The 27,751-nt window shown below is 37.4% G+C and overlaps 1 protein-coding gene and 1 long non-coding RNA gene across 8 annotated transcripts; one reads left to right on the top strand and one right to left on the bottom strand.

Moving 5' to 3' along the window:
• Positions 1-18,089: 18,089 nt before the first annotated feature.
• On the bottom strand, positions 18,090-19,816 carry LOC138900548 (uncharacterized). Of its 2 annotated transcripts, none has more exons than XR_011411632.1 (2): positions 19,077-19,816; positions 18,090-18,498 (listed from the first exon to the last, which is right to left on the bottom strand). It is a non-coding gene; the product is annotated as an uncharacterized lncRNA (long non-coding RNA). The 2 variants fall into 2 exon arrangements; XR_011411633.1 differs by having other exon boundaries at positions 19,168-19,816.
• A 676-nt stretch (positions 19,817-20,492) lies between these two features.
• On the top strand, positions 20,493-26,535 carry LOC104093019 (dolichol-phosphate mannose synthase subunit 3-like). 6 transcript variants are annotated; one of them, XM_070187316.1, is made up of 5 exons: positions 20,493-20,681; positions 22,956-23,031; positions 23,183-23,305; positions 25,982-26,089; positions 26,177-26,535. In XM_070187316.1, the coding sequence occupies exons 4-5, from the start codon at positions 25,988-25,990 to the stop codon at positions 26,357-26,359; spliced, it is 285 nt and encodes a 94-aa protein (XP_070043417.1). In that variant the 5' UTR covers positions 20,493-20,681; positions 22,956-23,031; positions 23,183-23,305; positions 25,982-25,987; the 3' UTR covers positions 26,360-26,535. The 6 variants fall into 6 exon arrangements, with proteins under 6 accessions (XP_070043417.1, XP_070043416.1, XP_070043418.1 ...); XM_070187315.1 differs by having other exon boundaries at positions 22,775-23,031; positions 23,187-23,305; XM_070187317.1 differs by lacking the exon at positions 22,956-23,031 and having other exon boundaries at positions 23,187-23,305.
• The last annotated feature ends 1,216 nt before the right edge of the window (positions 26,536-27,751 follow it).

The following is a 27,751-nucleotide window of genomic DNA, read 5'->3' as shown; positions in this document are numbered from 1 at the left end:
AAATATCAACAGGGAGATAGGATAACAAGTACAAATCTTACCTCAACATTTGGTTCCAAAACATCAATCTCAACTTTGAAATAAAAACTCAATTATCACCAGAAAATACGTAAACATGATAAGAATGATAAATTGAACAACACTAGTATAACACATCACAATTAGGCATTGGAATAAGACAATATAAGAAAAATTGAAAAACATGGAAAATAGGTAAATTTGGCGGCGCAAAAGTACTCGTCACCTCACATATACGCCGCTCACATGAATTTCACTTAGCAAGTAATCTAAGGTTCCTAATTCCCTCAAGTCAGGGTTAGACACAACACTTACCTCGCTCTGAAAGCCACTTAATTCTCAATCACAGCTTTTCCTTTGGAATTCACCTCCAAACCACTCGTATCTATTCAAAAATGACTCAATAATATCAAATATTGCTAAAGGAATCAATTATATTGCAAAAATTAAATTTCTCAAATTTTCCTCCAAAAAGTCGTAAAACCGACCCCGGGCCTGCTTGGTCAAAACCCGAGGTTCGGACAAAAATCCTTTCACCCATTCACCCCCGACACCGAATATGTAATTAGTTTTGGAATCCGACCTCGAATTGGGGTCTAAATCCTCAAATTCCCGAAATTCCTAGTTTCTACCCTAACCCCTAATTCTACCATCAAAACTCTAGATTTTAGGTTGAAATTTCAAGAAATGTAATGGGTAATTGAAAGAAAATGGTTTAGAATCACTTACCAACAATTTGGGGAAGAAATGACTCTTGAAAAATTGCTTCTCACCGTTTGGTTTTTGAGAAAAATATGTTTTTGGATTCTGTTAAGGGCTAGGCGACAGCGTTCATCGCGTTCGCGAGAGCACTGTCGCATTCTCGATGGGTAATAGCTGCCAAGCCTTCGCGTTCGCGAGACCCAGCTCGCGTTCGCCATGATTACTCCCCCTGGCCTTCGCTTTCGTGAGACATGGATCGCGTTCGCGATAAAGCAACGACAATCCCCGCTCCCCCCAGATCCCCACATGCTTCGCGTTCGCGTTGAGCCAGTTGCGTTCGCGAAGGGTAAGTCCCCCATCACTTCGCGTTTGCGACCAGGCCTTCGCGTTCGCGAAGAAGAAAACTTCAGCTGCCCAGTTTACTCTTCGCGTTCGCGAGAGTACCTTCGCGAATGCGAAGAAGGACATGCCAGAACACACACTCGACAGAAAAACCAGATTTCCAAAGTCCAAAACATCTCGTGGCCTATCCGAAACTCACCCGAGCCCTCGGGGCTCCAAACCAAACATGCACACAAGTCTAAAAATATCATACGGACCTGCTCGCGTGATCAAATCGCAAAAATAACACCTATAACTACGAATTTAGCACCAAATCAAATGAAATTCTAGAGAACACTTTAAAATTTCTATTTTCTTAACTGGACGTCCGAATCACGTCAAATCAACTCCGTTTCTCACCAAATTTCACAGACAGGTCTTAAATATCATAATGAACCTGTACTGGGCTCCGAAACCAAAATATGGACCCGATACTAACAATGCCAAATATTAATCAATTCTTAAAAACAAATAATTTCCAAACTTTTAATTTTCATCAAAAATTCATAACTTGAGCTAGGGACCTCCGAATTCGATTTTGGGCATACGCCCAGGTCCCATAATTCGATACGGATCCACCGGGACTGTCAAAGCACGAATCCGGACCCGTTTACCAAAAATGTTGACCGAAGTCAACTAAAATTAACTTTTAAGGCAAAAAATCTTATTTTCATTAGTTTTCAACATAAAATCTTTCTGGAAACCTGCCCGAACTGCACACGCAAATCGAGGAGGGTAACAATGAGATTTTTAAGGCTTAAGAGCGTAGATTCGAGTTTTAAAACATAAGATGACATTTTGGGTCATCACAGGATTAGGTATATACCTAAGTTAATAGAAAGTTTTGGCTTTAATTGCACTTCCACAAACTTGATTGGTTTTTCTACTTCTAAATTTACTCTAAATATTGCAATAATTTAAATTAAGGACAAAATATTTGTTGATGCTTTTCAAAAATTTAAAGAAACTAGGGTAGTGACTTCTACCTAGGTGGATATCTAACGGGTAGCAAAATCTAGGGCAAGCTTGATTAGTTGGGATTGTAATATAGCTATCGCACCCGAGTACTCACTCTATACCTCTCGGTAGTTTGAGTGATTTTGCCCAATTTAGCTTTTTCAAGTCCAAATGAGTATCCATGCAAATCAAGTGATATTAGCTCAAGTTGGGTATTACTATCTCTAGGTTTATCCCCTTAATTGGGGCTATTAATTTCTTGAGTTCACCACAATTCCTTGTTAATCCTAGTTTTCCTTGACTTAGTCCCTCTTTCTCAAGTAGAGACTAAGTCATAAAGGTATGAATCAATATTTGCAACCATTAATTCTTGAGTTCTAGCAAGAACTAGGCTAAATATCACTAACCCATTCACATTCAAGCCCTAAAATCAAATACCCATTAAATAGCCACACTATGGTTGGGTCACAACCCTAGCTGTGAGTTTAGCTACTTATGGAAATAATAGAAATTAAAGATGAAATGAAGATAAAATCCATAATATTAATTTATGGAATAACAATGTAATGTTAAGAAGTGAATCTAGTACAAATATTTCCGAAAATAGTAAAACCAGTCGTCACAGGTGCTCATACGAAACATAACATAACCTGACATGCCCTAAAAATGACAAAAAGTTCTATTTATACTAAGCTGAAAATATCTGACAAAAATGCCACTGCGAAGGTTGTGCGACCGCGTAATTCTGAGTGCGGCCGCACTCTTGCTTTCGCGGTCGCATAATTCTGATGCGGTCCAGGTTCTTCTCTTTTGAGTCTAGGTTGAGCTGAACTTTTGCGGACCGCGTAATTCTAAGAGCGGTCGCGCTCCAGATTATGCGGTCGCATAAAAGTGATGTGGTTCGCGTTCTTAAGTTTGGCTTGAAATCAACTCTCTGATTCTTCATCTTGCGGACCGCATAATTTCGATTGTGGCCGCACAAGGAAATTTCGCGGCCGCAGAATTTTGGTGCGGTCCGTACTTCTCTCAGTAATCGCAGTCCGCGTAATTTTAATCGCGGCCGCGCAGGGACTTTCGCGGTCGCATATTTCTAGTGCGGTCCGCGCTCATCACTTAGCCCAAAATCACATTCTCTGAATCTCCCTCTTGCGGACCTCATAATTTTGATCGCGGTCGCGTCATTGCTTTCGCGACCTCACAATATTTGTGCGGTCTGCGCTTCAGACCTCTTTGCCCAGCCTTGGCTTTTGTTCAACTTTTGACTCGTTTGTGAGTTGATTTTGATTCATTTGACTCATTTTGAACAATTCCTGCAAGCAAGCATATTTTATTAGTTTTCGAGAATACCTTCAAGCATTTTTGGCCTAAAACACGAGTAAAAGAGAGAAAATAATAGGTTAAAATTCCTACTTATCAACTCCCCCAACGGTGCCAATAATAGGTTAAAATCTCCAGCAACGGCGCCAAAAATTGATCTGTGCCAAATCCACATCGCAATTGAGTAGCGAAGCGGTCGATGCAATAATAAACCCAACAAAGGTCAGAGTTGAATCCACAGGGAGTTAGAATATGGGATTAGGTGTATACCTAAGTTAATAGCAAGCTTTGGCTTTAATTGCACTTCCACAATCTTGATTGGTTTTTCTACTTCTAACTTTACTTTAAAGATTGCAATAATTGAAACTAAGGATAATATTTTTGTTGTTGTTTTTCAAATGTTTAAAGAAACTAGGGTAGTGACTTCCACCTAGGTGGATATCTAACGGGTAGCAAAAGCTAGGGAAAGCTTGATTAGTTGGGATTGTAATATAGCTATCACACCCGGGTACTCACTCTATACCTCTCGGTAGTTTGAGTGATTTTTCCCAATTTGGCCTTTTCAAGTCCAAATGGGTATTCATGCAAATCAAGTGATATTAGCTCAAGTTGGGTATTACTATCTCTAGGTTTATCCATTTAATTGGGGCTATCAATTTCTTGAGTTCACCCAATTCCTTGTTAAGCCTAGTTTTCCTAGACTTAGTCCCTCTCTCTCAAGTAGAGACTAAGTCATAAAGGCATGAATCAATGTTTGCAACCATTAATTCTTGAGTTCTAGTAAGAACTAGGCTAAATATCACTAACTCATTCACATTCAAGCCCTAAAATCAAATACCCATTAAATACACATACTAGGGTTGGGTCACAACCCTAGCTATGGGTTTAGCTACTCATAGAAATAACAGAAATTAAAGCTGAAATGAAGATAAAATCCATAATATTAATTTATGGAATGAAAATCTAATAACCTGACATACCCTAAAAATGATAAAAAGTTCTATTTATACTAAGCTAAAATTATCTGACAAAAATGCCCCTGTGGAGGTTGTGCGACCGCGTAATTCTGAGTGCGGCCGCACTCTTGCTTTCGTGGCCGCATAATTCTGATGCGGTCCGTTTTCTTCTCTTTCGGATCTTATCAAGATCTCCCTGTACTGCATATTTACTTTGGGACTACGGAACGGTATTACGGGAGATCCCCATGTCTTGCATATTTACTTTGGGACTAAGGAACGGTATTCTGGGAGATCCACCTGCACATTTACGTTTGGGACTACGAGACGGTATCTCGGAAGATCCCCTATTGTATTTCTGTGTATTGAGCTGTTACCTTCTATGAATTCTTTCTTGTTAAATTTCAGTCATTATTTTACTGCGATATTTCGTTCTTGCCTTGCTTTATTATCATATTTCAGTAGGTCCCGGACCTGACCTCGTCACTACTCTACCGAGGTTAGGCTTGGCACTTACTGGGTACCGATTATGGTGTACTCATGCTACTCTTCTATACATGTTTTGTGTGCAGATCCAGGTACTTCTTATCAGCCTCGCTACTAGCTTAGAGTGCTTGTTGCTGTAAGGAGACTTCAAGGTATATATGTCGAGTCCGCAGACCTCGAAGTCCCCCTCTATTCCCTTCTATGTCATTTACCTTCCTTACTTCAGTTATTAGACTCTGGTGTATAGAGATACTAGTTTTTTTCTGTAGCTTGTGACTTATGATGTTCCGGGTTTTGGGATTACTGTGTATTTTGAACAGTTTGTTGTTTAATTCATGTTTTCATTTCCTTATTCCATAAATGTTAGGCTAACCTAGTCATAGAGACTAGGTGCCGTCACGACGTCATACGGAGGGGAAATTGGGTCGTGACAAGGTACTTTAGCAATATTTGCTCCTTTTACTTTAACAACCACAGGTTTCTGCAAACAGCAAAAAAAACCACAAGTCCACAATCAAAATCAGTATTATAACATGAGTGCAATTGAAATGCATAGAAAGATTATGACTTCCATTGTCATAACCTTCTGATTTCCAGGTGCAGCCTATGCATGCCAAAAAGCTCCTTTTTGAGGGGCGAGTGTCACGACCAAAAATTTGACTTGTTGTGATGGCGCCTATATCAGTACTAGGCAAGCTGATAACATCAATAACCCCCGGATTTCCTTTAAGTTTGAAAAACATAATATTTAAATACAATACAAAATCTCAAAAATACTGATACAACACTCCTCAAAACCTAGTGTAACTGAGTACATGAGCATCTATATATTACAAGTCTGGATAATACGGTCTATAATAATCTGAGACCAAATATAATAAAAAAAACGATAGGGAAGGAGAAACAAGGTCAACAAAATATGGCAGCTACCTCTGAATCTCCGAAAAATCGACTGTGTGAAAGAATCAACACCCACTGTACCCGGGATCACCTGGATCTGCACACGAAGTGTAGGGTATAGTATGAGTACAACCAACTCAGTAAGTAACAATAATAAATAAAGAACTGAAAGTAGTGACGAGCTTCTCAGCTAAGTCCAAGTACAATACTTTCCAATATAAACGAGTAGTCATGCTCTCATGTTCCACATTTAAGATTTTCACTGAAATTTCATATCAAGTTTGACAAAAAACAGAAAATAATATTTTTTTTCCCGAAATTTCCAAAATAGTGATATATGACAGCTGAAATGCAATAAATAATGAAATCAATGCATCCTCTCAGAGTAATACTCACTCAGTCCTCCCATTCACTCTAACCTCACAGTCACTCTTTCCTCACAGTCACTCTTTCGTCACAGTCACTCATTCCTCACAGTCACTTCTCACTCAGCACTCGCACTCAGTAGGTACCTGCGCTCACTAGGGGTGTGTACAGACTCCGGAGGGGCTCCTTCAGCCCAAGCTCTATATCAAGCCAATTATGGCATAAATCAATAAAAACATGTTGCGGCGTGCAGCCCGATCCATAAATATCCTCACAATTATGCCCTCGGCCTCACTCAGTCATCAACCTCTACAGTCTCTCGGGCTCTCAGAAATCATGATAATCAGCCCAAAATTTATGATATGATGTTTTAATAAATAGCAATAAAGACTAAGATATGATATGAAATAAATAAACATGACTGAGTGTGAAATTGCAATTTGAACATATAATTCAACCACAGAAATGACCCCAGTGGGTACCAATAATAACAGCATATGTCTAAACAGGATTTTTAATACGAGTCTCATCTCAATTTTCCCTATCACGTAGAGAATGTACGGATATCAACAGATAATTCAACTACACAGTTCCATAGAATTTGACCAAGTCACAATTCCTACAGTGCACGCCCACACGCCCGTCACCTAACATATGCGTCACCTCAAAACCAATCACATAATACATAATCCAGGGTTTCATACCCTCAAGACCAAATTTAAAACTGTTACTTACATCAAAATATGAAATTATTTACTCTACTATGCCTTTGCCTCGCAAATCGGCCTCTGAATGCCTCGAATCTAGTCATAATTAATTCATTTCAGTCAATAAATCTTTTTGAATTAATTCCATATGAAAATACAATCTTTTCATAAAAAACCAAAATTTAACTCAAAAATCGCCCGTGGGGCCTACGTCTCGTAATCCGACGAAACTCACAAAATCCGACAACCCATTCAATTACGAGTTCAACCATACTAATTTCACTCAAATCCGACTCCGAATCGGTGTTCAAATCCCAAAAATTTATGTTATGAAATTTCTACAATTTTTCCCAAATTTCCATCTCAAAATAATGATATATCCATGTATGAAAACAATGATATATTCATGTATGTTAACCAAATCTGAGTTAGAATCAGTTACTCCGATGAATTTCTTGAAAAACCCATGAAATATTGTCTCAAACCGAGCTCCCAAGGTCCAAAAATGAAATAATAACCTAAGCCTCAGTTATATAGTACATTCCCTGAACTCACCATGTGCGGTCCGCACAATTCCAAATGCGGCCGCATATCCCAGCTCCTGCGGTCGCACAAAAATTGTGCGGCCACACTCTCTTGGTGACTACACTTCCAAGCTTTAGTATTTTGGCCATATCTTTCTCTACAGATGTCCAAATGATGACTTATTTATTTTTCTGGAAATTAGACACGAAGGGCTACAACTTTCATTTTTGAATCATCTCAAAAGTTTTTGTAAATCAAAAGATATAAGCTTCCGAAGTTGGACCAGCGAATCTGCAGAACTCCCTGGAGTGCGGCCGCAGACAGAATTGTGCGGTCCGCACTCCTCCTCTGAGGTCCGCATTTTTCTGCTGCGGTCCGCACTCTTATGTGCGATCCGCACCTCTCCTTCGCCTCAGCACCCCAAAATGTGCGGTCCGCACCCCCAAAAGTGCCAGAACAATATCAAAGTATCGAAATGTCCAGACTCGCTCAAAACTCACCCCGAAACTCATCCGGAACCTCCCGGACACAAACCATATATGAATTTCAATCATAAAATATGCTACGCACCTGCTCGCGCACTCAAAACACTGAAAAGAGGTTGTCTTGACCCGATATTGACCTTAGCCAAACTCCCAAATTTCTTAACTTTAGTAATCTCTCAATTAATGATCCAAAAATACACCCAAGCCCCTCGGGACCTCAACCAAATATACCAACACGTTCCATAACATAACACATACCTACTTGATGCCTCAAATCATATCAAATAACATCAAAACATCGAATCGCACCTCAAATCAAAATCTATGAACTTTGAACTTTCAAATTCTATATCTTGTGCTGAAACACATCAAATCAATCCGGAATGACTTCAAATTTTGCACACAAGACATAAATTACATAACGAAGCTATTCAAATTTCCAGAATCGGATTCCGACCCCGATATCAAGAAGTCAACTCCCCGGTTGAACTTCCAAACTTAATTTTTCTATTTTAGCAATTTCAAGCCAAATTCTACTACGGACTTTCAAATAATTTTTCGGATACGCTCCTAAGTCCAAAATCACCATACGGAGCTATTGGAATCATCAAAACTCTATTCCGGGGTCGTTTATACATAATTCAACATCCAGTCAACTATTTCAACTTAAGCTTCCAACATGAAATTCATTCTTCTAAGCTAACTCCGAAATATCTTAAAACCAAAACCGACAATTCACACAAGTCATAATACTTCGTAGGAAGTTATTCAAGATTTCAAATAGTTTAAAGGAGCGTAAATGCTCAAAATGATTGGTCGGGTCGTTACAATCTCCCCCACTTAAACATACGTTCGTCCTCGAACGTGCCAAGAGTTGTTCCTAAGCTTTCAAATCACTGTTCCTCCTTACCATGCGCATACCTGGGGGTGATCCCACGTCACCCTATACCATATAGGCCTGACAACAACACATAACCAAAAATTACTAATTTAGCCTAAGCCCATTAACCTTGGAGTCCAATTTCCAACATCCAAAAAACTTTTGCCAAGGCTTGAATCTCACATCTACACATTGTTTGAGTCTTAATAAGCTGTATTAGGCCTTAGCCATAAGCCCATATATAATCACTTTCTAAGCCGACTTTCAATAATATCCTCCCGAATATACCGTAATCAAACCTGGTAGTACCCATTCTAGGTCCAATGACCTTATATTATTAAACACAACTATTCCACTGACACGCCACATCAATATAACTCAAGCCACAACTGCGCAATCCGTGTACCCAAATATGGGAGATGTCTCAAGGAAGAGAACAGTATTACAAGTTCAACAAGCACCACCACAACCACAATGTTACAACCAACTCCTCAAATTTCGTGAAGAGGATAACCGTAGGCGCATATGCACAATTACAGAGGAAGGAAATTAATGAATCAGATAAATTATCATAGAAATAAAATTTCCACACACGGCACGGATAACTCACGTGCCAATAATATGAATCGCCCGGCATGGTCACAGGCCTCCAGCACCAGCATATCATACAGGAGCAATTAAACAAGTAAACTTGTATATGATAATGAAATAAGATTCCCATGCTCCTGGACTGGTATAAATAGCACGCCATAGTGTAAGCATATGCAAAGTCTGCTATCACACTTTAAATCGGTGATTTTACGCAGAATTAGTAACTACCCCATTTATTTAGGGGAATTAGCCTCTTTGTAACCTCAAATGTAGCCTAGATAGTTCTCAACAAAGGTACGAACACGAGAAACATTATAACTTTACACTTAACAGTCAACTCTAGGCATATCATAGCCTAAGCATTCTTTCGAGTATGAATACTTGCCCCGATACACGCACATTGGCTCAAACCTCACATATATGCACACTTATAGCGCGTAGCTATCACAAATAATTAACTCAACTAGTGCCTCCACTGAGTTTAAAGAAAATACTCATCTCAAACAGGCCGCAACTCGAAACAATATACTTCTAAGAACTCTCAGTCTCCAAATTCATCAAATACATGAATCACCGTAACTAATCCCAACTCCAGCACTAGAATGACTAACACATTTTCCATTCACAATATTCCCATAAGGAATACATTCATAATTCTTCCGTGCCACATAGCAATAATTTGAATATCAGCAGTCTATCAACGAGGTGAGTACAGCAATACCAATGAACATCCGTAAGTCAAAACACAATGCGCCTTTTAAAATGCGCACCCGTTCTTAGGGATTACCGAGCAGTTATAACATTCATCTAATTATCTGAAATTGACCATCCTGTCCAAAATTCGTGATCTTCCTTTCAAGAATGAACTGCCACCTTGAACATGTAAATCTTAATCCCGCGCCACACACCACATCAATAATGCCATCATGTGACAAGTACGAGAATCTCATTATCAACTTTGGGTAACCAGCAATTTACATACCCAGTCATTCAGTAATCATCATCTTGCTTCCTTTTAGGAGAAATTCATAATACACAATACGTTCCCTATACCGGTAGAATATATCCGGTTCAACCCATGGTAGAAAGCATTAAGAACACTTTGAAATCCATTTGCACATATCCAATCTATCAGAACTGAATCCCTCTAACTCGACCAAGCCACGCAGGTCACCAAACCCAAGAATATTGCCACCAAAATTGCTGTAAAGACTTACAACATCATAATTACCCCATAAATACCACAACCGTAACACTCACTCTGAAAATACCTTATGTGAAGTTTAAAATTATTCCCCATTCCTTTTTTATACTAAAATATAGAATCCATAGTCATACAAAATTACCGCAAGTCCCGACACCTTCAAATGCAAATCTCAGACATTATGCATACACAAGTCCGGAAACATTCTCAATTGCTATATATAATTCTCAAACCCATTAGAATTTTCTCTGGAGTCACCCACTTTGCTTAAATTTAAATTGCACCACCCAAACAGGCCGAAAGACACAAGCCTCATTAGCACAACAACCCCCAAAGAAGTAACGATGCCTTAACACCATTAATCAAATTCATACTTTGTGCGCACTACGATCTTCAAAATAACAATTTAATCATGCCATGATTTCCGTATTTCTATAAAGTGCCATATAACCCGTATTCAGGAATTTCCTTACTCGAATCATCCTCGATCTCCATTTCTGCAAGTCATAACTGATCCACAAGTATGTCTCCGACCAAAACTAAAATTTAACCCATAACCATGAAATCAAATTGTCAATAGAAGGCTCCCCCACTTAGCCTAAAGCTGCAATTAATAAAATTAGAACCCGCAGGGATTTCTCCTTCTCAATTACCAAGATCTCGCACCGTTAACCCACCAGACTTCTCGAAGTCTTTTGTTAAGCTTTTCATGAACATTCTGAATCGCCAGCCACAGTCACACACTCGACTTCTTACCGGGTAGCAAGTAATATTCCTCGTAGAAGCTTCGTCAACATCACGTCACTGCTAACTGGTCACAAGAGATAACCCACCTGTGGAATTCCTTACTGACATCTTCCAACGATGCTACACTGGGTGCAACGACCACGTAATCAGTAAATTCTCCTGAGCTCATGCTCGCCCACTATTTGTATAAGTTTGCACTTTCCCTATTGACATTAACTAAAAGTTCAACAATACCTTCCGAACTCAAGTCATATTGCGCCTGAAACGATGATCAGATCTTCACATCCCTCTTCATTTCAAACAAACTCCTCTCTGCCATATTCAATCTTTCTTCGTACAATAACCATCACTCCAAATAAAGTCCATAAGCCAAATCACATTCTATCACGATTCCAAACCGTTCTACACTTTCTTAAGGCGCACGACTACCCTGCCACAGAATCCATATGCTAATCTGTCATTGTTACTTTGGTTAAACCATCTCCTTTAAGCAACTTCTTAACCTGTACTTATCCTACTTGACCTGTTAGTACTTCAACCACTGCGAAACACTTTCTGTCATGTCTTCCCTCACAATTTGTTGCCCAAGTGTTGCATCAAATCAAAATGCATTTCTATAGCATATGAACCAATAAATGTTTACCGACACTAAGCCTCTTCGAAGATCATCTTTCTCGAGCCATAAACATTAGAAATACCCACTCGATTCTGAACCGCTGCACACAGCTATCTCTGGCAACAGCCCCTCATGCACCATTTTATAACACCCTACCCCGAAGGTGAAATCCAAGAAGACCGTAACACCAGCGGACCATAATGCGTTCAAACAAGGATGACGACACAGCATCACAATGAAAATTCGACCATGCTCACAAATACCAAGTCTTGCTACCTTAATAACCAAACTTAGACATCTATAGTCCGATTGCCTTTCCTCCGCTGGAATTAATTGCTGAACCCCTTAATCATGCACTGAGAAATCCTCTCTTCGAGCCATTCACCGCCTCAACACACAACGAGCACCTTACCATTACACCAATATTGTGCGATAATAACGCATAGCCATCGTAGCAACCCGTGCACAGTCTCGAAATCAAAAAAAAATCAAATACAAATCCCGCAGTTACATCATATTCGTCACAAAGCCATTCCACCGCTCATCGAGCCACAAATTCTACTCGTAGGGACATTACCGGACATATGAGTCCAAATGTACAGGTTACAACTGAAGCTACCAAGCCTAAGATGCGGTCTAAACCTGGCCTCAAGTCCTCTAGACTGGCCCATCACCAAAACACAGAATACACATCTTGAACCTCGATCATAGAATCACGAGTCGGCGATGCACAGTTGATACCGAAAGCTCATATGTGCATACGAAATGCGTGGAAGGAATTCAAAGAGTAATGTTTCAAGCTGAATCAATTCTGCACGATAGGATACAAGAAGGGAAATTTTCCTAAGGGTTCGGCAGCCTCTCGAAGATAAGTACAGAGGTCTCCGTACCGATCCGCAAGACTCTACTAAACCCGCTCATGACTCGTGAGACCTATGTCAACCTAGAGTTTTGATACCAACTTGTCACGGCCCAAAATCTGACCTGTCGTGGTGGCGCCTATCTCAATACTAGGCAAGCCGATAACATCAATAACCCCTGATTTCCTTTAAGTTTGAAAAACATAATATTTAAATACAATACAAAATCTCACAAATACTTATACAACACTCCCCAAAACCTGATCTCACTGAGTACATGAGCATCTATATATTACAAGTCTGGAGAATACGGTCTATAATAATCTAAGACCAAATACAATAAATAAAATAATAGGGAAGGAGAGACAAGGTCTGCAAAACATGGCAGCTACCTCTGAATCTCTGAAAAATCGACTGTATGAAAGAATCAACACACACTGTATCCGGGATCACCTGGATCTGCACACGAAGTGCAAGGTGTAGTATGAGTACAACCAACTCAGTAAGTAACAATAATAAATAAAGAACTGAAAGTAGTGACGAGCTTCTCAGCTAAGTCCAAATACAATACTTTTCAATATAAACGAGTAGTCATGCTCTCATGTTCAACATTTAAGATTTTTACTGAAATTTCATATCAAGTTTGACCAAAAACAGAAAATAATATTTTTTTTTCCCGAAATTTCCAAAATAGTGATATATGACAACTGAAATGCAGCAAATAATGAAATCAATGCATCCTCTCAGAGTAACAGTCACTCAGTCCTCCCATTCACTCTAACCTCATAGTCACTCTTTCCTCACAGTCACTCTTTCCTCACAATCACTCATTCCTCACAGTCACTCCTCACTCAGCACTCTCACTCAGTAGGTACATGCGCTCACTGGGGCTGTGTACAGACTCCGGAGAGGATCCTTCAGCCCAAGCGCTATATCAAGCCAATCATGGCATAAATCAATAAAAATATGTTACGGCGTGCAGCCCGATCCATAAATATCCACACAATTAGGCCCTCAGCCTCACTCATTCATCAACCTCTACAGTCTCTCAGGCTCTCAGAAATCATGATAATCAGCCCAAAATTTATGATATGATGTTTTAATAAATAGCAACAGAGACTAAGATATGATATAAAATGAATAAACATGACTAAGTGTGAAATTACAATTTGAACATATAATTTAACCACAGAAATGACCCAATGGGTACCAATAATAACAGCATATGTCTAAACAGGATTTTTAATACGAGTCTCGGCTCAATTTTCCCTATCACGTAGAGAATATACGGATATCAATAGATAATTCAACTACACAGTTCCATGGAATTTGCCCAAGTCATAATTCCTACAGTGCACGCCCACACGCCTGTCACCTAGCATGTGCGTCACCTCAAAACCAATCACATACCACATAATCCAGGGTTTCATACCCTTAGGACCAAATTTAAAACTGTTACTTACCTCAAAATGTGAAATTCTTTACTCTGATATGCCTTTGCCTCGCAAATCTGACTCTGAATGCCTCGAATCTAGTCATAATTAATTCGTTTCAGTCAATAAAATTTATTGGAATTAATTTCATATGAAAATATAATTTTTCCATAAAAATCTGAAATTTAACTTAAAAATCGCCCGTGGGGCCCACGTCTCGGAGTCTGACGAAACTCACAAAATCCGATAACGCATTCAATTACGAGTTCAATCATACTAATTTCACTCAAATCCGACTCTGAATCGGTGTTCAAATCCCAAAAATTTGTTTTATAAAATTTCTACAATTTTTTCCAAATTTTCATCTCAAAATACTGATTACATGATGAAAACAATGATATATTCATTTATGTTAATCAAATCTGAGTTAGAATCACGTACTCCGATGAATTTCTTGAAAAACTCATGAAACATCGTCTCAAACCGAGCTCCCAAGGTACAATAATGAAATAATAACCTAAGCCTCGATTATATAGTACATTCTCTGAACTCACCATGTGCAGTCCGCACAATTCTAAGTGTGGCCGCACATCCCAGCTCATGCGGTCGCACAAATATTGTGCGGCCGCACTCTATTGGTGACTGCACTTCCAGGCTTTAGTATTTTGGCCATACCTTTCTCAACAGATTTTCAAATGATGACTTCTTTACCTTTCTGGAAACTAGACACGAAAGGTTACAACTTTCGTTTTTGAATCATCTCAAAATTACTTGTAGATCAAAAGTTATAAGCTTACGAAGTCGGACCGGCGAATCTGCAGAACTCCCTGGAGTGCGTCCGCAGACAGAATTATGTGGTCCGCACTCCTCCTCTGAGGTACGCATTTTTCTGCTGCGGTCTGCACTCTTATGTGCGGTCTTCACATTTCCTTCGCCTCAGCACCCCAAAATATGCGGTCCGAACCCTCAAAAAGTGCCAGAAAAGTATCAGAGTATCGAAATGTCCGGACTCGCTCAAAACTCACCCCGAAACTCATCCGGAACCTCCCGGACACAAACCATATATGAATTTCAATCATAAAATACTCTACGGACCTGCTCGCGCACTCAAAACACTGAAAAGAGTTTGTTTTGATGCGATATTGACCTTGGCCAAACGCCCAAATTTCTTAACTTTACTAATCTCTCAACCAATGATCCAAAAATACACCCAAGCCCCTCGGGACCTCAACCAAATATACCAACACATTCCATAACATAACACAGACCTACTCAATACCTCAAATCACATCAAATAACATCAAAACGTTAAATTGCACCTCAAATCAAAATCTATGAAATTTGAACTTTTAATTTCTATATCTTGTGCCGAAACACATCAAATCAATCCGGAATAATTTCAAATTTTGCACACAAGTCATAAATTACATAACGAAGCTATTCAAATTTCCAAAATTGAATTCCGACCCCGATATCAAAAAGTCAACTCCCCGGTCAAATTTTCAAACTTAACTTTCTATTTTAGCCATTTCAAGCCAAATTCTACTACGGACTTCCAAATAATTTTTCGGACATGCTCCTAAATCCAAAATTACCATACGGAGCTATTGGAATCATCAAAACTCTATTCTGGGATCGTTTACACATAAGTCAACATCCGGTCAACTATTTCAACTTAAGCTTCCAACATGAAATTCATTCTTCTAAGCTAACTCTGAAATGCCTTAAAACTAAAACCGACAATTCACATAAGTCATAATACCTCGTAGGAAGTTATTCAAAACTTCAAATAGTTTAAAGAAGCGTAAATGCTCAAAACGACCGTTCGGGTCGTTACAATACCTAAGGAAGTGGCTTTTTTCGTTCGACCCCACGATCTATAGCCACATTACCAATATCGCTAAGCGCTTTCCTATTTCTCCCTTCTGCTGCCATATTCTTTTTCTACGTTACTGCCCCAGGGACTGCCTCACCTGAACAATATAAAAGTCTATCTATATTAGCAGTATCAAACAAAATACCATTAACATTCAATACATAGTATAATATTTATAGAATTGATTATGTAATATCATATACTGAACCATCTTTCATCAACATTTCAAGAGGTTCACCCAATAAAGATGGATGGTGCACAAAGTGTATTTACTTAGTATCAAACAAAATACCACAAATATTCAATAATATTTAGAGAATAATTATATGTAACATCATTTGGCATGATAGATGGTTCACCCTATAAGAAATGTTTATGTCCCTGAAAGTTTACTGAGAGACCTATCCAAAAACCAATAGGCCACCGCTTCTTTCATCAGTTTAATTTTAACACAACTATTTTATTTTTTTGTTAAAAGGTAAAGAAATAACATATAATGATTGAATGTGCATCATTTACTGAAAAACTATATCACAAACAGCCAAATAGGTCGATTGGTTCACATAGGTATCCAACCAACAGAGAAAGTATGGAAGGAAATCAAATACTGAAGACTATAAGAGCTGAAATTAATAAGTAAACATATTATAATTTATGTAGTTCCTGAATGACATACCATTGCTATAAATTTGGTGTAAAAAAAGACTGTAATACTTCTTCAGGCTATCATGGTGCACTTCCAGATCAGGAAATTTCATCTACATATCTTTAGACAGCAGGTTTTAGAAAGGGTCCAAGCGCCAAAGTTCTTTAAATGAGCGTTAATATTCTCCAGTGATTGGTGCTTTTCCACTAATGAGGCAGTCCCTTGACTCTTCGCTTCACCTTTTAGAATGCTCAACGAAGGAGGCATTAAATATTCTATAAAATCATTGGGGCAAAATAGGCGAAAAGAGGGCATTACGTGGGGGGTAGTAAATAATAGGGGTAGTAAACAATCAAAGCAAGATAAGATTAATTGGCTGATGAGAGAATATTACGTGGGGGATGATTACTTCAGGAAAAACAATATTCCTAAACAAGATATTGTTCTTTGCCGAATCAAGAAGAATATTATAACAGAGAGAAATATGAAGAATGGAGTAACTATAGAGGAACAAGAAGTTGCTCAAGTAATAGCAGCTATGTTGTGTGAACCTGACTACAACAGTACACAGTCATCAACAATTTGCCAACAACATCAGGATAATTATTTGAGAGGACTTAACAAAAATAGCCAAATTTTGACCACTTATGATACAGATGAAGCTACATTGGAGAATCATGGAGCCATCACCAACAGAGAGTACATGATGACAGAAGAAGCAAATACAACAGCATGCGGGCAAGAAGAAGCATATGATCAATTATCCTTCCCTGGAATTCAGGAGCAATATTGTGCTGAAACTGATCTTAACGCAGATAACAGTGACTTCTCAGATCTTAACATAGATAACAGTGACTACTTGGAAGAACTAATGAATGGAATAGACGACATTGTTCCACATGATTGGTGGCACCAATTCTATTAGATAGACATGAAAAGAGTTAACGTCTGATGTTTGTTAGAATTTTTTTGCCCAACTCAATATTATGTAAACAAGATACATCATACTGCGATTATTCTTTTTTCTTTCTGGGTACTGAAATTATTCTTTAATGTGATTTCTTCTTTATATTTTTTTAAAAAAACGAGTCCAGAAACTCTTTGGTATATCATTAGTGCATGTTTTATGGCAAACACAAAACTCACTGAAATGAATAACACACCTTTGAATCGTCTTCTTTTTCTCGTAAATTCCCTATAAAAGACTACACTTATTGATCAATTTGAGCTAATTAAGAAACAAGATATACTGGAAGTAAAAGGATGCTAAGAGGATACCATATGCAATATAACACTGTCTAATTAATAACTCAAAAGGAAAAATAGAGAGAGCTAGAGATCTATGGGCAAGAAAAATTTATTTGCCTTCAGGATGGCAAGATGCTAGATTAGATCAGTCAGTCATACAATATTCTGGTTTAGCTGTAGGCTAATCAGCAAAGAAACATCCAGTTTTTCGTGATACGTTTTTCAATTACTCCATCATTAGTAATTCACTGTTATAATGCTGACCATTCAAAATTTAACGTAAAAAATTACTGAAAATATGCCCTTGCACAAAATAAATAATGCAACAAAGGTAGCTGTTGTCACTACACATCAATCCAATATATACATTAACTTTTCATCAGATTGGCGCCAAGCACTGTGTACCCATTCACAAGACTCAAAAGTTGTGATTTCTCAAAAAGCTCCTTTTTAAGGGGCGAGATACCTGAGGAAGTGGTTTTTTTCCTTCGACCCCATGATCTGTAGCCACATTACCAATATCGCCAAGCGCTTTCCTATTTCTCCCTTCTGTTGCCATATTCTTTTTCTGCGTTACTTCCCCAGGGACTGCCTCACCTGAACAATATAAAAGTCTATCTATATTAGCAGTATCAAACAAAATACCATTAACATTCAATACATAGTATAATATTTATAGAATTGATTATGTAATATCATATACTGAACCATCTTTCTTCAACATTTCAAGAGGTTCACCCAATAAAGATGGATGGTGCACAAAGTGTATCTACTTAGTATCAAACAAAATACCACAAACATTCAAGAATATTTAGAGAATGATTATATGTAACATCATTTGGCATGATAGATGGTTCACCCTATAAGAAATGTTTATGTCCCTGAAAGTTTACTGAGAGACCTATCCATAAACTAATAGGCCACCGCTTCTTTCATCAGCTTAATTTTAACACAACCATTCTATTTTTTTGCTAAAAGGTAAAGAAACAACATATAATGATTGAATGTGCATCATTTACTGAAAAACTATATCACAAATAGCCAAATAGGTCGATTGGTTCACATAGGTATCCAACCTACAGAGAAAGTATGGAAGGAAATCAAATACTGAAGACTATAAGAGCTGAAATTAATAAGTAAACATATTACAATTATGTAGTTCCTGAATGACTTACCATTGCTATAAATTGGGTGTAAAAAAAAGACTGTAATACTTCTTCAGGCTATCATGGTGCACTTCCAAATCAGAAAATTTCATCTACATACCTTTAGACAACAGGTTTTAGAAAGGGTCCAAGTGCCAAAGTTCTTTAAATGAGCATTAATTCTCCAGTGATTGGTGCTTTCCCGCTAATGAGGCAGTCCCCTGACTCTTCACTTCACCTTTTAGAATGCTCAGCGAAGGAGGCATTAAATGTTCTATAAAATCATTGGGGCAAAGTAGGCGAAAAGAGGGCATTACAAATTTTCTTTAGAATTCGCAAAATAATAAACAAAAACATGCTTATAATGTTCCATCTCTAATAAATGGTTTAATACAAAAATAAATTGCATCAATTCTCGAATATAGAACCAATGTAACAGAGAAAAGGGGCAAAATATAACCAACAATGGCAAGCCCTACAAAGAATTATATTAAGTAAAAGAAAGTGTTTGAAGAAACTAGTAATACAATAATTCTAGATTAACTAATACAAATCTTTATATTACTATACTTGAATACTTGAATTCATACTAACATTAATTTATAGTAATATTACTTTTTAATGGTAGAGTTGAAAGAATTAGTAAGTGAAAGAAACAACTCCAGATTTAAAACTTAATCACATAAAAAACAGAGAAGGTATAACGAATTAGCAACACAAAAAAACCAAAGTAACTAATACTAATCTATTTATGATAACATGGTTCAGTGAACTTATAATGAAAAAGACTGAATAGCTTATATCAAGAATTCCTGCTTGATGTGTACAAAGGAGAAAGATTTAGTGATTGTTAAAGAACTTGAATCCAAAAGACATTGAAATCATGTTACTGAGAATACCCCCAGAAGAATTGGTGGGTTAGGAGTTAGAAATCGTGGTGTGGGATTTTGGGAATGAAACGCCATCGTGGGAATGTAAGCCAAAATTGTAGGAATTGATATATTTTAGGTCAAAGGCGCAGAGGAGTTACATGGGTTTCAGAATTTTAATTTGAAAATTATTATTTCCTTAAAAAAAATATAGATATTTTATTATTTTGAAATTCAAATTTTAAAAATAAACTAATTTTACCTAACAACTAAATATTGTCTTAAAATTATCTCGTAGATAAGTACAGACGTCTCTGTAGAGATCTGCAAGACTCTACTAAATTTGCTCATGACTCATGAGACCTACGCAACCTAGTGCTCGATACCAACTTGTCACGTTACGAACTCCCATCGGAGCCGCGGCGATGCCTAACTCTACTTACTAATTAAGCCAACAACTATACAATTGTCTTAAAATTGTCACATGGCATTTTCATAATGTGACACTTCGCAAAATTCTCGTGGCTGACTTCCTTCCTATTAATAATAGATAGATAGATGGCTGACATCCTTCCTATTAATAATAGATAGATAGAAGATTGGCGAATTCTATAACTTTTGAGGATGAAAGGGTAACTTGTAGTATCTTTGGGTGCCAAGTTTCAAAGTTAACTCATTCTTAAACCGCTCCTCCCATGTTCCCTCATGCCATTGCGATTTTTTCTATAGGCGAAGATCTCAGTGAATCAGCCTTCAATCTACAAAGGTCATTTTTCTAATACATTTCATCTTTTTATTTTGGATATTTTGAATAGTAGTATATTTTTGTATACCCAGTTGGGAAATGCTTGGATTATTGTGTTTTCTTGTTTGTCTTTCAATTTAGTTTTGTTACTATTTAGTTTAATTATGGTATGTTTTTGTGAGTCTTAACGAAATGTGGATTCTGTTGTGTTTTTTTCTTGTTCTCTGAATCGGGTTCTGTGGGTCTGCTATAGAATTCAAGAATTAATACGTAATATGATAATTGATTGATATAAAAAGGATCATAAATTGTGCCATTAATTAATTAATTAGGATGGTACTTTGAAATGATTCGGAGTCACACTCCTTTTTGATGGGTGTATCATTGTTGCTAACAGTCTGAATTTCATTTGCAAGTAACTTCAAGGAATGTGTTTTTAGAAAGAAGTCATGAATTGATGTGCTATATGCTAGATGAGCAAATTCGTAGGGTTTTGTGAGGAAAGGAGTGGCTGGAAGAGGTAAAGTAATAGAAACAAAATGGAAATTTCTTTTTCTCTAAATTGCTTTCCTTTGGCATATAAATTCTAGTTTAGTTTTGATAGCCTACTGTAGAATAGAACCTGAAACCTCAATACTGCCACATGATGTTTGGGGAATTGCAGAAGGGCTTTGAGTTAATTTATTGAAATGGAACTTTGAAATGATTACCTAGTTCATCCCTCTCAATAACAACAACATACCAAGTGTAATCCCACAAGTGGGGTCCGGAGAGGGTAGTGTGTACACAGACCTAACCCCTACCTTGTGTTGGTGGAGAGGTTGTTTCTAATATATCCTTGGCTCAAGAAAGCAAAATAATAATAGAAGATGACATGTAAAGAGAAGCAGTAATAACAACAAGATAATAAGAAATCCAAAGCAGAAGGAACATCAAGTAGTAATAAAAATCTAAACAGAGGAAATACGAGATTGATAATAGTACTACTGATATGGAAAGGCAATATGCTCGAGTACCTACTACCCTTCAACTCTAATTTTCAACCTCCACACCCTCATGTCCAACTTCATGTCCTCGGTTAGCTGAAAATGCGTCATGTGCTGCCTAATCATCTCTCCCTAATATTTCTTAGGCGTACCTCTACCCCTCCTAGGGCCTCCAATGGCCAACTTCTCACACCTCCTCACAGGGCATCCATGTCTCTCCTCTTCACGTGCCCGAAACATCTCAAGCTTACTTCCTGTATTTTGTCCACCACAGAGGCCATTCCCACTTTATCCCTCCGGATAGCAGTTGTTGCTAATCTTTTGATTCTGTGTATGAGGTGATTAACATCTGCAGAAGAGAGCGATAGCAGTCACCCTCTTTCTCCTCCCAATTTCAAGTCTGTTCCGTGGGAAATAGCCAGAATTGGAACTAATCCTTCTTTTTGACCCTTTCTGACTTCCACACGCCATTGCCTATAGTGTTTGGTTCATTAACTTCTGAGTATTGGTTAGTTTCCCACCTTTGTATTCTTTCCTTTAAGGTTGAGAGCATATCCATATCTTTAGTTTTCTAACGCCTTGTTTTTATGTGAAGAATGCAGTTTTCGAGGTAAGTTGTTTAGATAATGAACAGTGGATGTTTATAATTAGGGGGCATAGTTATGATGAAGACCACTGCAAGTGTTTGGATACGAATCGTGATTGCGTATCCAAGCTTTTGACACACAACAGAGGTTGGCTAGTAAGTAGCTCCCTTTAGTATTTTCTTTCGGGGGAAGGTTCAATACTATCAAGGGAATATATGTGTATGCGTGTGTATAATATATAGCACCCAAGAATATGGTCTAGCGGTCAATAAAGTGGATGAAAATTATGGGAGACTAGAGTTCAACTCTCGGTATAGGCAAAAAAAGGGAATAGTCGAGGTGCGCGCAACGGACACCACCATTTCAAGAAGTGAAATATTAAATTGGTAGTCGCTTGATCTTTTCTCCCCATTTCACTGTCTCTGTATCTCTACTCCCTCAAAGATCACCTATGTCCTGCCTCTACTCCACTAGTTTTCTTTTAATGGGTGCAGCGCGTACGTTGTTATCATTATAGTGATGTGATGCTTTGATGGTGCAGCATATATGTCGCTGTCGTGATGTTGAAGTTTGCACAAGACCTGCCTTGGATGGAGAGTGCCTTTGCTTATTGAAATTTAATATTTTTTTATGGTTTATGGAAAATTAAGATTTTAGTTTTCTTGGTTGTTGCTAAATAGGGGTTCAAAGCATATTTGATCTTGTTTCTTGAATTGATATAGATATTTCTCTGGATATCAAAAGTAAAGAAGAACTGCACAAGTGCTCCCTGCAGCTTAAGATTATTTCATTATCAGTGTGAGAATTCATTATTTGTTTGACACTACATATTTTGAGTCAATTATTTACTAGTAGTAACTCGTAGAGAAGTGACACAATTTAATATAGTATTGTTTACCTGTTTGGTTTTCCTCCATAGTAGTATTTTATATCCACAATGTTCAAATAGGCAGCCACATGGAGTTGGATTTCATGGGCTTCGAGCTTGTTCGGCTTGATTTGGCAATGCGACTATGTAATCATTCTCTAATACACTCCATCGATGGGCAGTAACATTTAGCACCTTTTACTGGTAGGACCTCTGTTTTCTCGTTCTCTTTGGTGTACTGAAAAAGAAATGACATTCCTAATTGAAGCTAATGCAAACAAATGTGTGTTCATAGTTTTATATATCCGTGTGCTTATGTATTCCCTTTCTCCCAGTTTAGATGTCCTAAGGGATCACTTGTTTCACATGTTAGCTATGCTAGAATTAAAAAGCAAGATTGTTTATGTTGTGAATAATAACGAAGGGATAGTTATAAAATATTACATAGATTCCCACATAATTTAATGCATGTATTGTTTAATATCGTCAACACCCGCTGGATCAGGTTATGCGGGGATTATATTTTCTTATATGGCCTACCAAACACTGCATTGCTATCTTGATTGTGAAAAAGAGATTCAACAGCTAGAAACTGAAATATATTATTTGTAGTATCTGTTTGTTGTTGTTCAGAAAAGGAAAAAGGTAATGTGTTGGGTGAAACCCCCCCAAAACAGCAACTTCTAGTGGTCCATTGTTTACCATACTAACAAAAGCTTCCATCAAAATGTTGGCGGTGTTAGACGAACCCACAGGAAGATTCAGTGCCTTAGAAAAAGACTCACTCTGAGCAGTCTGAGAGACTCACAAAGAAAAAAGAGAGGCAGTGAGATTGAGAGAGTGAGGGCTGTGGCAAATGCAATGCATAGCTAATCAACAGTGCATTTCTGAAGACATTTCTGACTATCATGTGTGTGTGTGTCTGCTCCCTTTAGATTCTACTACGACTATTTAACTACTACTGCTACTGCATCTGAATGACTTGTTGGTTCCCCAAGTACATGCAAGCATGGCCGTCAAGTAATAAAGTAACTTTACAGTCGGATGTCGAATCAACAAAGATTTATAATAATTGTTAACTAAGCTAGCTAAAATCAATTAACTACCCAAGGTAATCAAGAGTGATGATTTTTCTACTAAACTACTTTTGCAGAAATTAAACAAATAATTAACTAAACTAACACGAAGCAAGAGATTGTGATTGGATTTTAATCAGAGGAGATGAAGATTCTAGGATTGTAGTCAGTTTATCAATCCTATTGAGTTCGTGATTACACCTGTTAATCCGAATTATCTGTGGTTGCTAGTTGACCGAATCATTTATATATATAGCATGTTCCCATAGTACTATTCATCTATCCACAATATATCAACCCTGTATTCTTTCGATGGACGAATTAATTACAACATTCAACTAAGTGAGACGGTTAGGTATATTCCTATTCTAACCGCGAAATCCTTCCCCGAGCCACGGGTTCAGAAACAAGCTCTCTCTAATTCTACTCTAATATTAGCATGGCTTTTCCAAGCATAGTGCATATAGTGGGGTGAATCTGTAGCTACAACAGTTCACAAGTTAAAACTAGAATTAAAAGAAACAACCACAAGATGATAATTCGAATTAACGAGGATGTAATTTACAAACTTCAATATTCATGATAACCACAACCCTAGAAAATAGAGTACTTAGCCACTCATAATCGTAGTAATAATTACACAAGTGTTTTGCATAAATAAGTTACTAAGAATAGATGAAGGAATGAGGAACTCGATGATGTTCTCCTCCAAAATTGCTCCACACGATATTCTAGCCTCCAGAAATCGTCCAACCCCCAAAAAGTAGGTTTAGAACCCCTTTTACACTTGTTGGGGACACGTAGGACCGAAAAGCCCCTCTCCAAGTCGAAATAGAAGGTTTCCTGGAAGTAGGGTAGGCGACAGGATGGACGCAGGGCACCCACCTGGACGGTGAATTATTTTAAGCCTGCCTTTGGCGTTTTGGTTGCAGGACACCCAACTTTTGCTTCTGCTGAATTTGGCGTTTTGGTTGGCGCCTTGCGCCCTTCTGGACGCCAAACTTTGCACTTCTTCCGAATTCCTTCCTTTTCGGCTTTAATTTGCGCAGATTCCTCCCAAATCACTTCCAATCGACCCCTACCTACATAAACACCAAAATTAAGCTCAAGTCATTCCATTACACATTAGAATTAACAATAGTTGGGCAAAAATGTAAGGCACTTAGTATGCAAAAACACGGATTTTTAGCCAAACATCACCTATGGTTGGCATTTTTGAAAATGAGATAAAATCAGGTAGCAGAATCCAATTTTAAAATAGCACAACTGTGTTTTTATTTAAGAATCTTATTTTTTCTTAGTTAAGAAAGAGGTTAATGCTTATGCTATATGTAGTACTGTACTCTTGATTTTCATGCTGATGTTAATGACTTTTTGAGGAGCTTGGAATTAAGTGGAAACTAGAGGAACAAAAGCAGGAGCTAGAGGATGTCTTTTTGGAGCATGTGGAATGAGTTTTGTGGTTTCTTACTTGTACGGTGCTCTTATCTTTATAATATTGAATCTAAGAAATATTTACTTGTCACTAGATATGCAGCAACTTGATATGTCATAAGTGGGATTATTAGGCGAGTTATTAGGGGTTCCGTAGTTAAATGGGAATGGAAAGAGCAATGTTTTGGTTTATATCTCTGTAAAATATTGGATGCTTTTTTCCACTCGATGATATGGTATCAAAGAAGCACTTCAAACTTTGTTTGGGTGGAGCAATTGAGTACAAAACAATTTGTGGCTGTATTCTTCATAGATATTTATTCATATGAACTTTTGTCCTATTACATCAATGATTATTACTTCTTTGCAGTTCCAAATGAAACAAATTGTGAAGATTTTGACGATAGTTTTTGGGGTATATGCCCTTTGGATAGGGTTGCTGCAGACATCAGTGGTTCCAGAGAGCTATACTTGGCTGGTGAGCTCTTATTGACAATGATTTCCTCTTCAGCATTTGCTTATTATGTTTTTCCACTTTGTAAATGTTCAAAAGTTGATGTTGTAGTTGCCTCTATACTTCATTGTGTCCCTTGGATGCTACGGTCTCTTAATGGTAGGTGTTGGTCTCATGAAATTTCCCACGTGCCCGCAAGAAGCTGTTTTCTTACAGCAGGTACAATTGCCTTGTTTTTTAAAACAGTTATTGTCAAGATTGTTTGTGTTGGGAGGTCCTCTGGGGATTTTGTAGTGAAATATGAGAAAAGAAAAATGATTGGGCATTTTGCTGAAGAAGTAGTAAGAGCGTTTCTTATTATGTTCATGTGTTGATCTGGTTCGTGAAATTAAGTTTGCTGTCATGGTTTTTACTTACTGAAAATCCACATCCCAGCCCACAGGAACAAAAGTTGTTGTTTGTTTCCAAAAGACTTTTTAACTGATCTTGATATCTGTAGATTTCAATTTTGCTCCTACTGGTATTAACTATTAAGGCACGGTTATTAAGATCCAATCCAATATATTAATTAATTAAAGATAAACCAACTATCAATCATGTGTGGAACATTCATTAGTGGACACACTATGCTCTAAACCATCAATTTCTTAAAGCTTGCTCCATTCTCTATGGTTTTCCTTTTCTTTAATTGATTTCCTTCTCTCTTTTTTAACGCAGATACACTTCTTTATATAATATTTACCACTTTTCTTTAGGTTCCTTAAAAATTATATTATGTACTATTTACATACAAAAACTAAAAGAATGATCCCTTAAAATTAGGCTGTAACCACTATCCTTGCCCCCACCCCCTCATGTCGACCCCCCTCTCCCTCTCACTCAAGTCTATCAGTTATAGAAAGCCATTAAAATCACGTTTTCATTCCATTTTGAAGAATGAATTCAAAATATTTCTTTCTCTTCATACAAATCAACCCAAATCCCTTTTTCTTCATACAAATTTATTGATATTATCTCTAAAATTGATGCAGTTTCTAAGTTTGAATTGGAAAATTGAGTTTTGTAAAAAATAGTATTTTGTTTGGATTGGCTGTTGTTGCAAATGATTGCGAATATCCTTTGGAGTTTATGTCTCAATTTTGCTGGAGTTCGGTGAAGATTAGAGTTGGTTTTGGTGGGAATTTCAAATTGAAACTCGAAGAAAAAGAAGAACAATGATGTATAAATAAGTTATACTGTATTTTGTATATCAAGTGTATCACACTGGACATACAAATAACATACAAAATATATACAATAATATAATTGTATGCAAGTTGTATGTGGGTTTCTTTTCCCTGATTGTATACAAATTGTAAATAAACAGTTAGTTTTTAAAAATTATTAAACCTAGAAAAACGGGTAAATAAGTTTCTATTATAGTATGTATATAAAAAATGTCCTCTTTTTTAACTGGTGTCCAGTTGATATAACAACGGCAACCTCTGCATTTCCACAAAAGAAATTATTGGAGCAAGTCATTCGAACAGATTATTTGACAGGCATAAAAGGGGACCAAAATACTTGACATTGTTAAAATTGAGAAATTTTGATAAACAATTTTAACCATTAGAGTATGTGACTGAATGTATGATATTTATTCATATATTAATCAGAGGTCTCCGTTAGAACCCTAGGAATGGAGAA

Source organism: Nicotiana tomentosiformis, chromosome 10 (assembly GCF_000390325.3).
Source record: "Nicotiana tomentosiformis chromosome 10, ASM39032v3, whole genome shotgun sequence".
NCBI lineage: Eukaryota > Viridiplantae > Streptophyta > Magnoliopsida > Solanales > Solanaceae > Nicotiana > Nicotiana tomentosiformis.
Note: the sequence above shows the minus strand (reverse complement) of the source record. Positions and strands in the feature narration are given on the sequence as shown.

What these genes read in the sequence shown, in the direction of transcription:
- LOC104093019 (XM_070187317.1), top strand. Translation starts at nt 25,988, where the DNA reads ATGAAACAAATTGTGAAGATTTTGACGATAGTTTTTGGGGTATATGCC. An exon ending in CAGAGAGCTATACTTGGCTG is followed by an intron (nt 26,090 to 26,176) that starts GTGAGCTCTTAT and finishes TTGATGTTGTAG; the next exon opens with TTGCCTCTATACTTCATTGT.